Source organism: Egretta garzetta, unplaced genomic scaffold (assembly GCF_000687185.1).
Source record: "Egretta garzetta isolate BGI_Z169 unplaced genomic scaffold, ASM68718v1 scaffold322, whole genome shotgun sequence".
Lineage (NCBI taxonomy): Eukaryota > Metazoa > Chordata > Aves > Pelecaniformes > Ardeidae > Egretta > Egretta garzetta.
Window position 1 is genome coordinate 4281231 of NW_009259044.1, and position 19384 is coordinate 4300614.

Genomic DNA, 19384 nt, shown 5'->3' on the forward strand with positions numbered 1-19384 from the left:
AAGAGGCAAAGTCATGATCCTGCTTGGCTGGTGTCCCTTCATACAGCAGCAAGAGGAATCAGGATCAAAACCAAATCAAAGATCTTAGAGGAGCTCCTCATCAAATGGAAATGGCCAGCGAGTTTTCATTTTAGTGGCAAACTCTAGCTGCATGCTTGGCACCTGGTGGGTGCCAAAATCATGTACTCCTTGTATTTGTGGAGTCACCTGGACCAGTATCCCCATGCCACAAGGATGAGACAATGCAGGCTCTTGCTTTCATGGCATTATGGTTTGTGCTCTATTAGACTAGAAATGAAAAGCTTTTTCAGGATAAAATAGTGAATATTTTACTGCTTATGATCATCAACCACAGGTTGGTTAAAGTTATGTTTTAAGCCAAATTTGTTGACTTGAGCTGTTAAACTGCTAGGCATTTTGCCATTACTTTAACCTGCCAAGGTCTGAGTGCAGACTTTTGCATTTCCTGTGCAGCAGCCAATGGCACCAGGAGCCACGTGGTTAAAAACACTGATGGAGCAACCTGAAACCTCCTCCCAAATGCATCACCATCTTTTTTCCATCATCACTCTCATTACCCAGCACACACACAAACACACAGGTCCCTATCATCCTGTCTCCCAGAACCTGCTAAAAGAGTTCCTAATTACAGAGATGAGACCCTAGCAGGAATCCCATTACCAGTGTTATAAAAGACAGTAGAGATGATGGTGCAGTTTTCAAAGAAGGTCTCGCTGGATGTCACATCTTCAAAGTAACATTCCTCAAATAGTGAATCCTCAAATCTCACTTCCTTGAATTTCATGCCAATAAATCTGTGGGGCAGGAAACAGAACTTCACTCTGTGCTTTAAGGTATTTTCTACCCTATAGGGTACCTGCTATATATAGCATGGTAGCTGTATATATGCTATATATAGCATAATGGCTGTTTCAAAAGACAGAGCACCAATGGTAATTTCTAGGGTCATTTACAGAAAAGGTGTTGCTTGAATGCATGACTGTCCTTCCAATGCCATGCTTACATATTTTGTATTCTAGTGGGAGAGATGGATTTGAAGAGGGTTTTCTTTGAGAGATTTCCTTTGATTTCTTTTAGGATTTCTGGCAGGTTTTCTATTCCTCAAAATAGTCACATCTAAGAAAGTGTGCTTCTAAGGCTGAGTGGACACAAATCCTCTCACTTTCAGTACTAGTCCATCTGAAGAAGACATAATTTCACCCAGTGCATGGCATTTTCTTTGTGGGCTGACCTTGCTGCTTTCCTCATGCTGCCCCTTCCTCCAGCATAAATACAAGCAGACATTATCAGGAGCCCATTGAGCCATTCAGTGAAAGGCTTCTGACAGTTGTTTAAACTCAAGGTGATTTTTTTTTAAGCAAAAATGCAGTAGAGTTTGTAGAGAGAATGGGGAGATTATCTGAGTTCTGTTTGTAACCACCTCTGTTCGAGGACCATTGCTTATCATGGAATGAAAACAGATTACACTAAAAATAATCAACTGTGTCAGGTGATTGATTTCGCCTCTGATGGGAAGCTTGACACGTCTGACCTGCCTGCCGGAAGGGTGACACAATATTGATTTACCTGTGAAATTTTGCAGGGACACTGAGAAGATGTATTAGTTAATGCACAGGCATGTTTGGAAGATGTAAGGAGCTATTAAGAGCAAGCATTATTGCTGTAGTTAAGGAGGCCACAACTGTCACCAGATAAAAAGCTTTCTAACATATACCCAGAAACCTAATTGAATGGAGCACTTACAACACAGTCGTGCATGATGGCTGTTTACACCATTAAATGAGCACTGCAGAGCTTCTGAACTGAAGCTACGAACATGTTATTAATGCTCAAAATACCACAAGAAGTCTATTCAAGTCTTTTGCTCCACGTAGAAGGTCTCATAGGTTACAGCAAAACTTAAGCTGTTCTGCATTTGCTCGGTAATAGCTTGTGATGTATTTACTCCCAAAGGCTGTTAGAAGCCCTTTTCCTGCAGTTTGCTTTCTTAACATCCATCCTTAAAAATCATATAGCAATGGCCTGGTGTTCAATGGAGTTTTAACTCACAGCCAAGGGCTGGAGGGAAAATGCAGCTGTAAATCATATTGAGATATGCTCTGGGTATTACCGGAATGCAGCTTGATCTGATTTTGAATTACTGAATTGGAGAGGACCAAGGCAGGAGAATAGTGATGTATGTCACAGTTTTATGTCTTCATCCTGCACGGTGCTGAGCATCCCCAGTTCTCAATGAACTTAGTGAAAACAGAGCATCTCCTCTGGCCATAAGGGTCCCCAAACCCTAAATTTAACCACCACTCACTTTTCCCCATGCTTTGTTTGGCTCCTTGATAGGCAGGGGAATAGGAATTATGGGACTAGGTGTGCACCATCAAGTACAGCTCCTTACGGCAGAGGACGTCTCTGGAAAGACATGGGGACACATACTGTGGTCTCCCATCAATGTCTATCAGATATACACCAAGGAAATGGAGACAAATGGTTTCTGAGAGGAGAGGAACAACCTGGCTGGGCAATGAGGTATAGTTTCACCCAGGAAGGTTAAAACAGTGAGTGTTTTCTGTAACATTGAACATCCTGTGGGACCTCCCCACACAGTGCAAGGCACCTGGAACAGTACCCTGTCTAGTCTGTCTGGGGCAGTGGGATCCCTGCAGAATTTACACAGTGGTATTTTTGCACCCATTTTATTGTGATTTAGAAAAGTAATTATGGCCTGCTACAAAGCACTAGGATTTATATTGATAGGGTGATTGGGGTCCAGGCTGGGTGCAGAAGGAAAACCACCAAGTCCAGACCAAATAGGAGAAGAAAGGGAGGTAAGCAATGATGTCCTGCTAGAGTAACTTCACTGACATCAAAGCACTGAAAGAGAAGGTGACACAGTCATTTTGTGGGGAGATGCCAGCCAGCGTGGCAGAAGCACACCAGTACAACTGGCCATGACACCGCTCGCAAAAATGGCCTGCGGGATGGAGACCAGGGTAAGTCGTATGGAGGACTTCAAGGGAAAAGAGTTTTTGGGGTTTTTTTCTGGAAATGCAGCAGTGGAGCAGTTTCAAGTGATGGTCCCTGCTGCCCAAGACCAGTAGATGTCAGCATGTGCTAAGGAAAGAGAAGTCACCTCTGCATGCAGAGCTGCCCAGCACAGCCAGATGGGTGCCCACTGCCCTGCTCCCAACAAGGGGATGCTGGAAGCAGGACTCCTCACATGCATCCCCTTGGGTCTGGAGATGTGAGTGGCTGAGGCAGAGTGTGTGAAAAGCAGGAGGGAAAGGATATTTGGTCTGTGGAAAACGGCCTTTGGGATTTGAGAGATAAAGACTGAGCACCAGAAAGAACACAGAGATTTTCAAGTTGGTGGAAAAACAAAAAAAAAAAAGCTTTCTAGAAATTTTGAGTTACTGAATTGGAGAGGACCAAGGTATTTCATCTCACCTGCATTGAGCCAAGTTCTGTTCACTTACTTATCATTTCTGTATTCCCCATTTCTATGGATCTGGTTTTCCAGGGTGAAATTAAAGGTGAAGTGTGACACTTCTTCCTCATCAAAGATCTTCACTCGGGATTCATATGCTTCTTCTTGGAGATACCGGATCATATCAGGGAACCAGACAATAAGGCCATAGTAACTATAGCAGGATGGGAGAAATACATTAGGGATGCAAGCACTGCAAATACCACAGGGCTTTTCCAATGATCTACTCCATAGCTTGTGAATTTGTGCGGTTTCTGATGCAAATGCATTTCTGATACAAATTCTTGCTCAGCTCTGACACAGGACCGAGAAAAGGGTCTCTCTACTCTAAACACCCAGCTGTTCTCAGAAGGATGTTGATCCATTTTTGTTCACTTAAAGCAGAACAATTCATCTGAGCTTTAATGACATTGGCTCCTTGGCTGGGGAATTCAGCAATGTGCTACCCTTGCTGCCCAAGAGACCAGCAGAGCAGCAAGAAATGTGGAAACCCCCAGAAGGCAGATTTCTGCAAGAGTGAGGTTTAAGTGAGAGACAAAATTTACCTGAATAGTTTTTATCTAGACTAAGGAACAGCTGAGAATCAGGTTGGGTTGTGGGGTTTTTGTGGATAAGGTCAAACAACAGATCTGGAGGTAAGAAAGTTGATATACTACTGCCCTACTGACAATTCTCAAGTCCTGATTTGTTCAAAGCACCTTGTACTCCAATATAAGCAATCAGGTTGATCAATAGTTTGGAGAAGAGCAAGGCTTAGTACACAAAGACTGTTTAAAATAAGACCAGGATTAATTTTGTAGCAGTTTATTTAAATGTGCAAATAATTATTCAAACTCTGAGGGCCCTCTAGTTTCCTGAAAAAGTTAAAGAAGTACTGTACCTTAAGGCCATTGTAAACCAAACCACAGCCAGCATCAGTGTGTTCATCCTGTACTGGGCTGTTAAACAATATAGCACGTTGTCCCAGACCTACAAATCCACAAGAACGAATTAGCTGCAAGGAAACCCTAGCAGACACTTGGCAGATTAATTTCTGAGTGCATCATAAATTTAATGTCAGTAAAAAGGGCTCATTGGGGGAAGGTCAGGTGTGTGGCTTATATTCAGTGTTTGTTTAAAATTACATTTATCGAGATAAATGGCTTACAAAAAGATCACTTATTCCGTTATGTGCCAGGGTACTTGATCTGAACTCTCTGTAATAAGCTGGAGTGCATGACTAGGACTGGGCCGGGATGATGCAGTGTCTCTCTCAGACTATATCAGTAAATGTGGATATGAGCCTGTTCTCAGATCCTCTCACAATTTTGTCTTTTCAAATATATGTATGGTCTCAAGGGTGCTTTCAAACCGAGCTCTGAAGCTCACTGAAGAGCAAAAACCCAAATAGAGCTGGCACTTTAGGAGGGCTAAGATGATCTCAGGTAGGGATGAAGCCAAGCAGAGCAGGAGGGAGACCAAAATCTGCTCTTCTTAACCTGCTGCAGGAAATGCTGCCAGGAACGTGAGGGGACATAACTCCTCATGCTTTTGACTTGCCACATAAACACAGTAATAGTATAGCACCTTGCATTGCTATTAATTAAGACTCTCTTTTACTTTAAGCTCATCCTCCTAGCCTAGAAGATCTGGCAAGATTTTCCAGAAAGTTCTGCATGGGCATAAGTAAGCACCATAGCATGTGTGAAAAGTTAAATTAGCTGAAGAGACAATAAAATATTGTTAGAAACTCAGTCTCAGCAGGAGCAAGGAGCAAACACTCTTCTGAATCCACTGCGGGTGGTAAATTCACTTAGGCTTGGGGGAGAGGGAATCAATATTTATCTGCCCCGGAGGAGATTCAAGTGCTTGGGGCTGTGGCTTGTCCTGGAAGTTCTGCCATTAGCACAGCTGGACTCCCGTGATGCTGAGAGGGACTTTTGGGGGCCTGGCAGTTTGCAGATGCACACTGTGCAATGAGTGCAATGAGTTTACAGCCCTTTGCAAGCACCAGCAAATGTTTTTGAGTGAGACTCGGTGTTTCAATGACCTGAAGCACTGAGGCACTAGAGCCCAAAGCTCAAAAGCCCCCGTGGAATGTTTTTTCCTTACCTGTTTGAAAGTGGTTGTGATTCTGACCAGCCACCGCTGGTACCAGGTCCCTGTTGAGCTCTGGATTTCAATAAATTCATCTACTTGCTTTGGAGTTTTGATATAGGAAACCTGGAAAAGAAAAAAACAAAAAAAAAAAAGGAGAAAAAAAATATTGCACTGAAGTTTCCAGAATTGATCTTGGGTAGATTTTAAATTCCACTGTCTTCTGGGCAATGTTTCCACCTGATATCCCTTACTATCTTTTCCTTGAATGTTATTACTAGCAACTGAGCTAACCGATTTAATTACAGCAAGATATTTTATTATAGAGAGAAACCTGCCCTCCTTCCTTCCTTTCCTCCATCCCTGCATACTTTCTCTCTCTCTCTCTCTCCTTCTCTGAAATATTTTAAGTGCATCACATCCACTTCAGTCTTTCATTTATTGGCTAATGTGCCTGTGCACTACCTTATTTCTGTATCCCTTAGATTCCTACTAGAAATTAGGACGAGGCGATTATGATCAGCTACTTGTATCCGCATCAAACTGTGCCCTCAGGATCTGTCTCTTCAAAGACAACTGACAGCAATATTTCTCATTCAGCACCTTTTAAGTACCACTGGCAGCACTTCTATGACAAATGGACGTGTAAATGGGAATCTTTGCATCTGAAGATGTATCCTGTCATCAAGTGAGCCCACACCATGCAATCAATTTGTGCCACCAAAACAGTGAATTTTCCGTACCAAACACCTGAAGTGGACTGCTCAAGAAACCCTAAGGACGGGTCCCAGAAAATATTTGCTCAGTAACTTTAAATAAAGGACATGTTCAAGGAAACCATGATCTGTTTGTAAACACAAGAAGGAGGTGAAAATTTACAGAATAAATTTCTGAGTATGAATGAGCGCCTTGGCTCGGCTGTGGAGTCTTCGTGTTCCTCTTGCTGGCACCATTTAAATGTCAGATCTGGGAACTGTCCTGGTACCAGCTGACTCACCACAAACTGGCAACTTCTGGCCTATCAGAAAAACATAAAATCTGACAGTTTGTGCTACACCAACCGCACTGATCGTCCGCCTGTGCCAACGGATGTCAGTAAATCTTGATTCAGCCGGCGCGCTGTACCTCGAGGTGCGATACCGAGATCAGCTCATGCTGTAGCAGTCATGACACTGTTGGATGGAGTAATGAGCACTAACGGGTGCTGTACAGCTGCTCCTTCATTCTCCTACTCAGCTCAGACTTCATAGTGCCCTACTTTGATTTTTTTTTTTTTTTTAATTGAGTTTCAGTCCTCTTTTCCCCCAGCACGACTGGCCAGCCCAGCTTGGTGTTACAGCAAAGCCAGATAGGGATTTAGAGAGACAGTCTCTCTTGCCTTGGCTGTCAAGGTTCACATTAGTCAAATGATTGGTAGCCTAAAAATAACACATGCTCATTTAGTTCCTACCTGAACCTGCACACGTTTGTCACACACTGATATTAATCTCTAATTTTCTCGAAGGATCATTCCTGAGGGGCCCTGTTTTGCGACAACCCTTCTGAACACAGAGTCTTGTTTTTCTTGTTCAAAAAGACATGTTTCACACACAACTATAGCTCCTTTTCTCCATCCTTTAAGAGCATGTTTCCTCCCATCTTTAAAAGCATAAGTCAAGAGCTATTCCCTGACGGGCTCACGGGGAGTTTACAACTGAATTATAGCAATTTGCAACTAACCCCAGTATGCACCTTTTGCCTGATTTTACTATTAACGAAGTCCACTGGTGTGACCTTTTTCATGACAAGCAGCACCTAATGAGTAATAGCCACTTGTCCCACTTTCCCTTGGAGAGATTAAAGATTGGGTATGAGGCAGGTGGAGTTTGGGAAGCTCATTAGAAGGTACATGAAGTTTAATCAGTTTGATTAGAAGCCAGAATGGAGAAAGGAGTGACTCAGGTCTCCCACATGACTAATATCTCTTATTTGGTTTTAGTCTCTTACAGCAGACCAATTAAACGTGTGTGTAATTGGAAAATCACTGCTCTACATGCTGTAGAGTAACACCAAGAATGAAGAGTACTCACTGCAGTTCACAGGATTGACTAATTCTTGAAAAAACAGACTGGCACCTAACATTAAAGGCACAAAATATATCTCAGAGTCCTTTTTCTAATTGCTGGGGGAGGTCACACTGAAAGAGCCTCGAGGAGGAGTAAACTGGTGCTGTGCTGCACCAAGGAAGGTATGTCCAACCTTTCTTTTTAACACACCAATGGCTTTGTTAAACTCACCGTAAACACCCTCTCTGGCTCGCCCTTGGCCCGCATGTTGGTGTCATGAACTTGTTTGAGGATCATCCAGGCTTCATCATGTTTACCTATCTGAAAACACCAAAGAAAAGGAAAGCAAATGTTGGAGTTCCCTGCTCTGTAATTTACCAAAGCATAGGGAAACCCGTTCTGGAGGTCCAACATAATGGAGAAGCACACATACAGCACTGGCTGTGTTAAACGTGAAGAGCTGAAAGCATGGTTGTTATTCACAGAGTGCAGCATCTCTATGCTGAAGGAAGGAGTTACCCTAAAACTGTCTGAGGTGGGAGAGGAGTCAAAACAGAGCTTTAAAACCAGGTGAAAGAAGAGGAAATGGATGAGCAGACCTGGGCTCTAATCCCACCTCTGCTAAAGACTTACTGGGTTAACTTCAGCTAGGTAACCATCGCTGATTGACCCCATAGTCTGTAGTCTTTGGGGTTTAAGCAATTTTGGAGCTACTGTAGACATGGAGGAGTGGTTTTGCCTCTGAGCTTGTGTTATCCATGTTTGATGGGACAAAGACAGACAGACGGTGACCAGCTATCCTCTGCTAACACCAGACTTGCAACGTTCAGATGAATCACCTTACCTCCAGCAAAAACCGCGGGCTTTCAGGCATGAATTTCAGCGCCACCAGGGAGGCGATACAGGGCAGAGAGCAGACGAGTACAAAGACTCTCCAGCTGTGGAAGTGGTACTTCGTTCCCATACTGAACCCCCAGCCTGGAAACAGCAAGAGCCAAAAAGTAAAAATACCGACCAGGCATTCTGAGTCTTTCTCTCCTAAAGCAGCTCTGAACTTTACAGCTCTGTATGACACAGGGACAGGTTGAAAGTTTGCTATTCTTAGCAACGGCGGCTCTTAGAAGCTCAATAGCATGCTCAGTAGATAACAGCAAATGAGTTCATGTTCACTACAGAAAATGGAGCACACTTGCTCAGGCTCTGCCTTTTAAAAACCTTCTTTTATCTTTGCATTTAGAAATCACCTAGTGATAAGAATAGCTCCATGCAGCTGTAGGCATGTAAGGCTGGGAAAAGGTAGAGGAATCAGGGCTATAATTTATTGCTGCTCAGTGATATTACAAAAAGTTTACAAGGTTAAATCGTGTCTGATCTGGGAGACACGTTAGTCGGCTCCTTTCCATCTTGTACCTCGCACATGCATTTCACTTTTTATGGAAGCGAGCTTGGAAAGCAAGTTTATTTTTTTCCAGAACTACAGAATCTGAGCTGGCATTCAAATTTAGAAGAATCAAGATCCTTTTCCTGCATTTGAGATTCTCCTTTTCCTGCTGTTTTCCCTGATGTCTGACCAGGTCAGGTATCCCCCCGCGAAGGACTAGAAAGTACAGCATCATTCTTATATTGCTCCATTTGCTTTCCCTAGGCTCAAATCTCAGAAGAAATGTTTAATTCAATTTTTTTTTCTATCAACATTTTTCTTCACATAAGAAGGAAATAATCGATCAATGGCTTTGGCAGAGGTCTCATCTGAGTTGGTCATGGTGTTCTACTCATTTCCCGAAGTTCCAAAATAGTAGGGGAACATGGGAAATTGAAAAGAGAAACTATAAAAACACAGCATCAAAAAGTCATCTGAAAAAGAAATGTAATGTAATTGCATAAGGGCTTTTCAAAGCAAATGTAGTTGCAGATAATAGAATTCTTTCAACCTGACACCACTAGGCAGTAAGTTTGCCTATTTGTTCCAACAGTCTCTGTCATATCAATTAAAAGCATGAACATTTCTTTATACTGAATGTACTTTAAACATGGTAAAAATGAATGGATAGCTAGGTAAATGTTAGTGTCTTTCTTCATGGCCTTTGTGGCCTGTCCTACTTTCCTCAAGCAGGATTTTGCAAACAGCTGGTGTCACCGAATACTGAGGGAATTAATCTTTTCCAGTAGATATTTGCTTCTGGCATTTTCCTGAGATACACACGAGTTATGAGGAATACCACGTGACATGCAGATTTTTGCTCCTCAGAGCAAGAATATGTTTCAGAGTATGCCCACCCACTTTTTCTCTCCCCCTTCCACCCCTGGGCAGGGAACCCATTCCACTCCTCTGCCCAGTTAGGAGAGGTGAGCTGTGGCTCCAGCCCACCGCATGCTGGGGAGACGCGTGGCCAGATACACAGCCCTGAGGGTGTTGGCACTTGGCTAAGGAAAAGAGCTTGTGCTGCCCTCACTGCTGTCATTCATAGCACCCAGTAAATCCCTGACTGAAGTTAGTTATTTTTGATAATGGATCAATTTTTGCAATATGATCTCAGTCCAGTTTTCCCTGAACACACTGACATTTAGATTAAGAGCTCAGGCTCTGGCAAAATAACTCAGGGGGTGTATTCGAAGCCCTCATCAGTCCTATTTACAGTCTTAATATCATGCAGTCAATTTATCAGACCTTTTGTGTGCACTCCAGGTATCTATTATTTTCAGTGTTGTTTATGCTGGGATGTGTAAGTACTGACTACCGTTACCTGTGCGGGATTTTGGGGTGGTGTAGTGATGCAGGGACGTGGCCAATAGCACAAAACAGTTACCGTAATGTGGGATGATGCTCCAAGCCATTGCTGAAGCAAAAATGCCACCAATCATCCAGAACATGCAAAGCCAGCTCAGGTGTTCCCCCCTCTTCTCACGAGATAGGAATTCAGAGAAATAGGCAAACACGATGGGGAGGGCTCCCCCAATACTGAGGAGAAAAAACAGCACATGAGAAGAGTAAGAGTCTTCAATGTCTTTGCAGTTTGAATTGCACATATAAAAGGGAAGATCACACTCACAGATGCACTGCACAAAAGTGAGACGCGTAGGAAAAATGCGAATCTCTCTTTGGCTGGACTGGTCTTAGACATCAAAGATAAACAAGGTCCTCTCATGCTCTGAAAGCTGAATCTCCTGTACAGTTTATACAAAGCCAGTGCAATGCCTTACTCTTCACCTAGGTGTCTTCTCTGTGGTTATTTTGTGATCACTCATTTTAGGGAGGCAAAATACAGGCAGGTGAGGGGAACCGCTGAGGGTCCCATCAAAGGCCCTGGCAGTAAGGTTTGTAAAATGAGGTGGGCGTTTATCAGTCTCTCTCACCTTCCTGCACAATTTGGGCAGTACCAGAAGAACGTCAATGACCAAACTTTCTCACTGCTAACACTTTAAGGGTCAAGAGTGAGGTAATGCAACCACACGTGCTAAACAGCAATGCCGTCCTGGCTCGGTACCAGAGATGCATCCCTGGAGCAGACTTCCTTCTCCCACCCCACACACCCAAACTGCTGAGCTGTGACAGGACTCCTCCAGGACATGGGAACGATTCACCAGTTACCCACCCGAGGCCCGAGATAAGGCGGCAGAAGAGGAAAAATCCATATCCCTGGACGAAGGAGGAGAGGAACGCGAAGGCAGCATTGATTGCAAGTGATATCATGAGGCATTTCTTTCTTCCCAGTTTATCAGCGAGGCCACCCAGCACGACAGCCCCCACCATCATTCCTAAGTAGACTATCAAGCCTAAAATAGAGAGAGAGACAGTGAGTTTGGTAACTGGGTAGAAATAGTATGCAATGTAGAAGCAGATCTGAAAGCGCCCATATGGCTGGTGATGTCGACAGAGTATACTAGGCAATAAAGCAGAGACACCCACATCACCCCCCAAATTAGGTATCTCAGGTGCCACAAACTCTATCCATTGGTGAAACCTAATTTTCCCATCTTCTGCTCATGGGCCTGCATCACTCCGTACTGCATTCATTCATGCAGTATAGTCATACCCTCATTTGACCAGACCCACATCTTTCTTTCCCAACCTCACTGCTCACATATCCCCTGCACGTAAGCAATGGCCAGGCATAAGCAGCTTAGGATACACGTGTCCCAGCTATGTGCCACCAACGCTACAACAGAAGTCTGATGTCTTAACACCGCTAACCCTCCTGAGTGCAACGAGCCTGAGGATGCGTAGGGAGGAGGCTCGCTCTGGCTGCTGATTATATTCGGAAAGCGGTGAGGGCAGAGAGACTGCTAAGGCATGGCCAAATCTCTTTGTAGGTTACCTATCCTACCCATGCTTCCTTTGCAGTATCTCATCTCTTACACTCTCTGCTTTTCCTCGCTTTATCTGAAAGGATCAGCCTGTTACCGAGATGCACCTTGTCTAGCACAGCTACTTCCCTCATTACTAAGCCAAGACCTGGCATCTAACTAAAGGATAACGTACTGAAAAGAGTGCAGTCTTCACCTGAAAATTGCAGGAGAAGGGAGAACCTACTGCTTGTCTCCACAGTTAGCGCTAGAGAGTTATCACTCTGACTGTTAAGAAAAATGGGTTCTTCTTTTTAACTTGACTTCATTATATCTTCTACCATGGGATCCTCAAAAGACAGTTTCAGTGACTACATTTAGTGCTGGGCTGAATAGGAAAGAATGGTTTTCTTCTCCAAATAAGCTCCCTGTACCCAGCTCACTATGTGCTCACAACTCTGGCCTAACAAACACAGCAGTTGTCCTTGGCTCTTCTACTGACACCGCCACCAGAAGGGCCACCGTTGCCTTTTCCTTTAACTGGGTACCAGTGTAAATAGCACTAATTAATAATGCTCACAGGTCCAGGATTTTTTTTTCCACTTATTTTATCTACTTTCCAGATGCAGAGAATTCAGTGAGCAAGAATATTCCCAGGAATAACCACAAGCTATGATCCTTTTACTGGCAAATTTCGTGCTGAGGCCTGAAGGAGTTATGATATGAAAGGACAGCAGGATCAAATATTAAGCATTTAAAATCTAATGGCAATCAGTGCTGGAGGGTTGGAAACATTGATCAGCTAGAGTGACATGATTTGCACTGCTGTTAAGGAATAACATCTGGGAATTGGTCAGTCCAGCAGCTGGCAGCACATAGACCAGGTCTTTGAAGGCTGTATTGGCCTCTGGGCTTCAGGTTTTTATTTTAGGTCTGTCTGTGAAAAAATCTCTGTTCATTCCTTTGATCCAGGGAAGATGTAAGGATGGAAGGGATCAGGCAGCATCCTGTGTCTCCCAGGCACCTCTGAAAAAGCCCAGGTGAGGCAAGACCACAAGGAGACAGACTATCAGCAGGTGGATCTGTGCTACTGAAGTTATTCCAGGTTTCACAGTGCAAAGACAAAGCCTTTCACGCTTTGTCTGCTTGCTGTGTGCGGCTGCCTCTGCCTTAGCACTGCAGGACCAAAACACCTGGTGACCAGGTGACTTTACAGGATGCTCTGATGGCTCTGCCAGCTGCTGACATGGAAGGGTTTGGGGCAGCACCTCCAAGCACTCTGTTACTGAATTGGCAGCTCCTTGGCTACTAAGCCACGTGTGTCTCAGAGCTGTCTACCGCAAGCTGGTGGTCCAGAGAGTAGGAGCAGCGTCACCATCACCACATTTCACAAGAAACTGGTGGCAACTGCTATGTTTCCTGGGGGACCACAGAGGTGCAAGAGGCTGTTCCCTGAGCACCTCCTATATCATCTCAGACACTATAGGCAAGATTATAGTCTATGCCTATAGGCTGCACAGTCCTGCTGTGGAGATCCTGATGGGACCTGTTCAAGGCTGGATATGATCTAGAGGAGCTGAACTATGTCAGGGTGGAGGAATATCTGCTTGCTGAAAAGCAGAACTTGCAAAGCAGGGGGTTCTTGAAGGAAAAAAATGATGCTTGGAGACTGGGGGCATGGCAGGTTCAAGGCCCAGCTGAGCAGGGGTTGAAGGAAACACGGTAACTCAAGAAAAGCAGCAGTGTTCCCTGCACTCCTGGCTCCCAATGAAGGCAAGGGATGCTGAGCAAGTAAATACACTGCCTTAATAGGAAACATTCCTATTTGCTGACTGAAGAAATGCAGCTCAAAGAAATATTTTTCAGGCATTGTTGAAGAACGCCCCTTTGGAGGATCCGTCCTCACCTTGAATCAAGTGTTGACTTCTCTTGAGAACCAACATCTTCCCCAGGACCTGTTCTGTCAAACACATCACTTGGGGAATACAGTGACGATGAATTTTTTTGCAATTTGTTAATGATCAGTCTGATGGCTGAAGCTGTTCTATGCCACCCAGCAAAGCTGGCTAAGGACTAATGCAGAGAGATAATTGGCAGCTGATTCTGTCTTTCTTTTGACTGCGAATGCCTGCGATTGATTTGAAATGCATTACTAAATTAAAAGAGAGCCACTGCAGCATTTGAAGGGTGCTTGTCTCACGTTGATCAGAAGTGGAAAAGTTTGGACTTCTGCCTGTTCTGTAGCAGGGCAGTGGGGTCACCTCTCTGAGAATGGTTCTGCTTTCTTTCCTATCCACACGATGTCTAATGGGCAATAGGGATTTTGTTTGTCAAAGGCAGAAACTCTGTTCTTGCCTCTTAACAGCTTTTGTACCAGAACCATGGCACAGGATTTTGCCAGCGCAATTGTACCTCCACCACAATCACGTGGCCCTGTGCAATCAATACCCAGACTCTTGGTGCTACTCTCCTCACCCGAGCTGTCCTGGTGAGGTGATCTTGTGGTGCATAAAGGTTTCAGCTACTGATCTGCAGCAGTCAGAGAAGATATGTACACAGCTGGGAATCTGGGATCTCTTTCTCTATTAACTTTGGTCTGCAGCTTGTTTGCTGAAGTGCAAATCACAGGGGAGAGCTGAGGCAAAAAAAATGGTTCAGTCCAAAATCTTTCTGAAGGAAGACTCTTAATGCAGTGCTGTAAGGCTTAATGCTTTTACCCTGGCTCCTGAGCTACATTTAATGGAGCAGCTCTGGTCGTGGCCAGCAGACGGAAGCGATGATGCACCCTGCATCTACTCACTGGTGCATCGCAGCCGCACATCTGAGAGTCAGCCCTGCCAGCACCGGGCGAGCGGCTCACAGCCCAGCCCAGCCCACACCGCCAGACCCCCACGAGGAGAAAAAAATGATCTGCCAGAGTTAATTTTTTTTTTTTTTTCCCCCTCAGAGAAAATCCCTGGATGGCAGATGTTCATCCAAATCCTCTTAATAACAGAAAATATCCCAGGTCAGGAGGAGGTGGAGGAGGTTGTTACTGTCTTCGAGCTGGTGATTTATTGCAGCCGAGTGCCCTGGCTGGTGGCAGGGCAGCCAGCTCTCTGGCCAGGGCAAGAGTGGGCTTAGGATGGGATGTGGTAGTGTTTGAAACTGGGCCTCACATAGTGGAATGGAGCTGCTTTTGTGGGCAACCCCCTGCAGATTCTGACTGAGGAGCCCAAACTTGTGATGGAAGGGAAGGTTATATCTCTGCAACACAGCATCCATCAGTGAGCAAGATAAAACACAGCAGAGCTGTTAATGTCACAAACTTACTTAGAGGATGTAGCTTTAATTGGTTGTTGTATGTGATAAACCAATGGATGCATTGCCCTTAGAAATTTAAAACAATGAAAATCTGCAGTAAAGGAAACCTCAGGGATGACCAGAGACTGTCCACTTGGCCGGTTCCTGAAGGGAAGGATCCCGGTTATAAAAGTGTTTACTTCAGGGCTGAAGCAAAACCAGCAGGACACTTTATTGTGATGGAGAGGTCTCTTTTGGGAAGACTGTATGTTCTGGCCAATATCGTTAAAACTTTCGGGGCAGCTGCCATAAAACACTCTGTCATCTGACGGATCTTGGGACCCAAGGTGCAGAACAACGTCAGGCTTTGCAGATTGAGGTGTCCTGGATTTGCAATAAGGTGGCAGGGACCCAGGGAGGAGTGGAATAGTTACTCATAAAGTCTCTATGCAGGAGAGATGGTCTTCTGGAGAACACAGTGATGGTTGCTACCTTTGAAAGAGATCCAGCTTGTATCAAGGAAACTAAAATTTTGAGGAGAATTAGACCAAGAAAAGTGATCATTAAATGGTATGTCTTTTGCTGTGTTATTTCTGTCCACCAGATATTCTACAGAACAACAACAGTCTGTACCAGAAACTTGACTCAAATCTTGGCTTCAAACCACACAGACCTAGGCTGCGCTAGGAGGGCCCAGCTTCCCAATTAACACATGCAGTGGCTGGCTGAAATGTTAAGGGCAACTCTGAATAAGCCATTATTTGCAGACTATTCCACGAGTGATGGAGTACAATGAATGCCTGTGGGGAAGTCTGCAATAGCCTCCCATAAAATCTGTGGAAAACCAAAGAGCAGAAATTCTAAGAATAAATTTCAGGTTATGACTCATCCAACATTGAAGTTATAAGGAAAATATGTGACCACTGACCGGGCTTATTCTCACTAGAAAAGAGGTAACATATTCAGCATTTTCACACTAAGAAATGTATTTGCCTTTATTGAAGTTGCATGCTCCATGTTAGACAGTAATAGTGGACTTAAAAGCTGAATTTCTAGGAATAAAGAAAGGCGGATACAGTACATGGGTATGTGTGTGCTAAACTGTCTTTTTACTTTTTCAATATATTTAGAAGTATTCAGAAAGAAAACAAAGAATTCAAAGCTTACCTAAACCTCCATCACAAGCATGAATTTCTTTCACTGGCAGTTAATGGGATTAAAGTTCTTAAAAATGAGGCACATCTGAAAATAATCCCTTTCAAGTCAGGACAAGGACTCGGGGAATAAATGGAAAACTCAAAGAAGAAGCCCTAGCTAAATGGGAAGAATCAGTCCCAGAGTCCTTGGGGCTGTCAGGAAGGTGAGGAGGCTGCCTGGATCCAGGTGCAGGGTTGTCTCACCTCTGCTGACTGGTCTGCATGGAGCCAGTAGCCACAGGAACATGGAAGCTCCTACCTGCTTTCAAAGCCCACTACAGTAAAAGAGAAGGCTTTTGAGGGGGGAAGCATGTGGACAACAGAAAAGGATTAGGACCTTATATATCTTGCAATTCAAACTGTAATAAAACCAAAACCCAACCACTCTTACCAGTGTAGCATCTGTCATATCTGGATGCCTTTATGGACACAAACAACATTTTGTGAGTCAGGTCTAGACGATTTGGGAGATGGATGAGGCAAGGCACAGGATCCAATTGTGCATAAGTAATTTAAAGGGAGGAATAGAGAGCGGTAGCCCTGACTGTCTTGTGCTCTAGAGATGGCCAGGGAGTCCCAGAACAGGGGACAGTCTCAGCAGAGGATGAACTGAGGGCCTTTTTTCCTTTTCTTCCTGAAATTTCTTATCTTTTTTTCCTTGTAGGCTTATTAGGGCTTTCCCCGTAAATCTCCTTGACCTTGTAAATGGAAATCAAATGAAAGGGTCATCTCGTTGCACTTGCCTTGTTGATTAAGTGCCAGCAGAGAGACTTCATCCTCAGCTAATGGCTCTGCCACTGAGAAACGGATCGCCCACGTGAAAGGTGGCTTTATACTTTCAGAGATCTGGGGGTAGATATGGGGTGAATCTGGCTGCCGAGATCGAGGGGATTCTGCACGCTGAAGCCAAAGGTGGATGCGTGAATCCACGAGCGCTTTGATGCAGCACTGGCGAGGCAACGCACACTGAACACATCAGTGAGCGCTGCCAGCACGGCGTAGGTGGCTGTTTACACTCAGCCAGCTTCACAGTCCCCCCACGGGACTTGTCCATCACTACAATATTCATGGGACCATCTGGTTCCCCCCACCCAACCCCTCTGCTAAAGCAAAGTTTTCAACAGAGGAAGCCAAACAAACCCTTTGCCGTTAAACGAAAACCTGTTCATGCTGGCTCTCGTCAGATGAAATTCCCACAGTGTTTATAAACGGGGACACAGCCAACCCCATATCAGACCTGCACAAGGTGCGGAGTGTTCCCAAATCAAAAAAGCTCCTTTTTTCCCCCCTAGCAAGTCCCTACTGCTCGGGATGATGATGCTCCTTGGGCTGCAGGAATGTTTCTGCCCAAGAGCAACTTTGCAGCCAGGAGTTCGTGGCTGATGCTCAAGGATGCAGACACAGGCAGGTCTCACCAGGGTTTAGCCATGTTGTGGGTCCATGGTTGTGGAGGTGCAAAACCGGCAGCCGTGGGCCATGGCAGAGCAAGGGGGGAATGGCTGGGCTTGTCTGTGCTTATCCAGAAAAAAAAAGAAGCAGAGAAAAGCCACTGAGGTCTGCCGAGGGGATTAGGATTTACTGTCATATCAGGTGAATTCAGGTCAATGAGAAGCTCAGGCCAGATTCTATCTCAGCTGATAATAAAACATCCTCTTCACACAACTAATATTGTTACACATCCTACTTAACCTGACTCACACAGCTGAGCCTGAATTGCCACATAACTGCATAATTACTAATAGGATCTTTTTTCTTTTTTTTTTTTTTAATCTAACATTGTGAGACTACGAGTCTGTAGGATGATATTCTCTGTAAAATACTATTATTAAATCATAAAAAGGAAAAGGGAGCTGTGTGCCTGAAAGACAAATTTTTATTCTCAGCATTGGTGTGGCTGTTTTGCAGTTATGGCCAAAGCCCTAAAAACTCTTCTTGTCTCAGCTTACTGAACTGTGAAATGGTGATAACACAACGGCAGCTCCGGGCATCTGGGAGTCCGATGTTTTAAGTGTGCCTCCCGTTTTTTATATGCAGGATGGGAAAAAGTTTAAAATGTTACTATGACACCATCTTTTATACCTGGGTATTTACTGCTCTATGCTTGCAAATATAATATCTAGTCCTCCGAGAGGTGATTGAAAGCACTTGAAGATATAATTTTATATGATATCTCTCCAAATAATGATAACGTGTGCCTTTCAGCATGTAAGTAAATACGAATTTTATGATTCTTCATACTATTATCCTTAGCAAATAATAAAAAAAATCTGTTTCTCACAGGATGTATTATACTGAAAAGGAATATTCTGTTTCAGTAAATTTAAAAAATTAATTATTATTACGACTAGCACTGGTGAAAGCTCAGCAAAGCAGATTTATAAAATGAATAGGTAAAAATAATGTTGTTACAAGTTACCAAACTTATTCTTAACAACTAGTGTTACAAACTAATGGAATTACACAGTTGTTGTTTCTTTTTTTCTTTTTTTTATTGTAATATCCCTGCAATCACCTTCAAAATAGCATTTTGCATAACAGAAGAACTCCAGATATGTGTTTTGTCCCACTAGGGATATTTAGGCCTAAAAGAGCTGTTAATTTGCATCTGATGGCGAGATGTTTATTTTCAGCACAAAATGTAAACGTTTTCTAAGATGTGTCATATTCATTTCACACATTTCATGAAACACTGTGGGCAACTGTTTATTTGTAATTTTTGCATAATTTGGCCATAATTTGCTTGATATTTTTCCATGCTTACTTTCTGAGGGAGGAAAAATATTCAATATACGAGTATTTAATGTCCTTTTAGCAGAAGCTGAACTTCATTAAATTGGTCTTTAGGGGGCATCTACTTTAGCTCTCTTATTTGTCCCTTCCTATTTCTGTGAGGGTTTGATTGCCTGACTGATTTATTTCCCATTTTTTCCCTCCTGGCCTCTCTTGTTATGGCTGAGACCTTCTCGTGTGTTTAAACATTAGCAGCTGCCTGGAAGCAA

The 19384-nt window shown here is 43.9% G+C and overlaps 1 protein-coding gene across 1 annotated transcript in view; it reads right to left on the bottom strand.

The window, feature by feature from the left end:
• Positions 1 to 19384, bottom strand: part of SV2B (synaptic vesicle glycoprotein 2B) — a 27275-nt gene that overhangs the window by 3848 nt on the left and 4043 nt on the right. Inside the window, exons 2-9 of the mRNA XM_009635066.1 lie at positions 11217 to 11397; positions 10431 to 10582; positions 8468 to 8601; positions 7855 to 7944; positions 5594 to 5704; positions 4383 to 4471; positions 3492 to 3656; positions 682 to 815 (exon numbers count right to left, since the gene is read on the bottom strand). Coding sequence (XP_009633361.1) covers positions 682 to 815; positions 3492 to 3656; positions 4383 to 4471; positions 5594 to 5704; positions 7855 to 7944; positions 8468 to 8601; positions 10431 to 10582; positions 11217 to 11397 — 1056 coding nt within the window. The remainder of the gene's footprint in view (positions 1 to 681; positions 816 to 3491; positions 3657 to 4382; positions 4472 to 5593; positions 5705 to 7854; positions 7945 to 8467; positions 8602 to 10430; positions 10583 to 11216; positions 11398 to 19384) is intronic.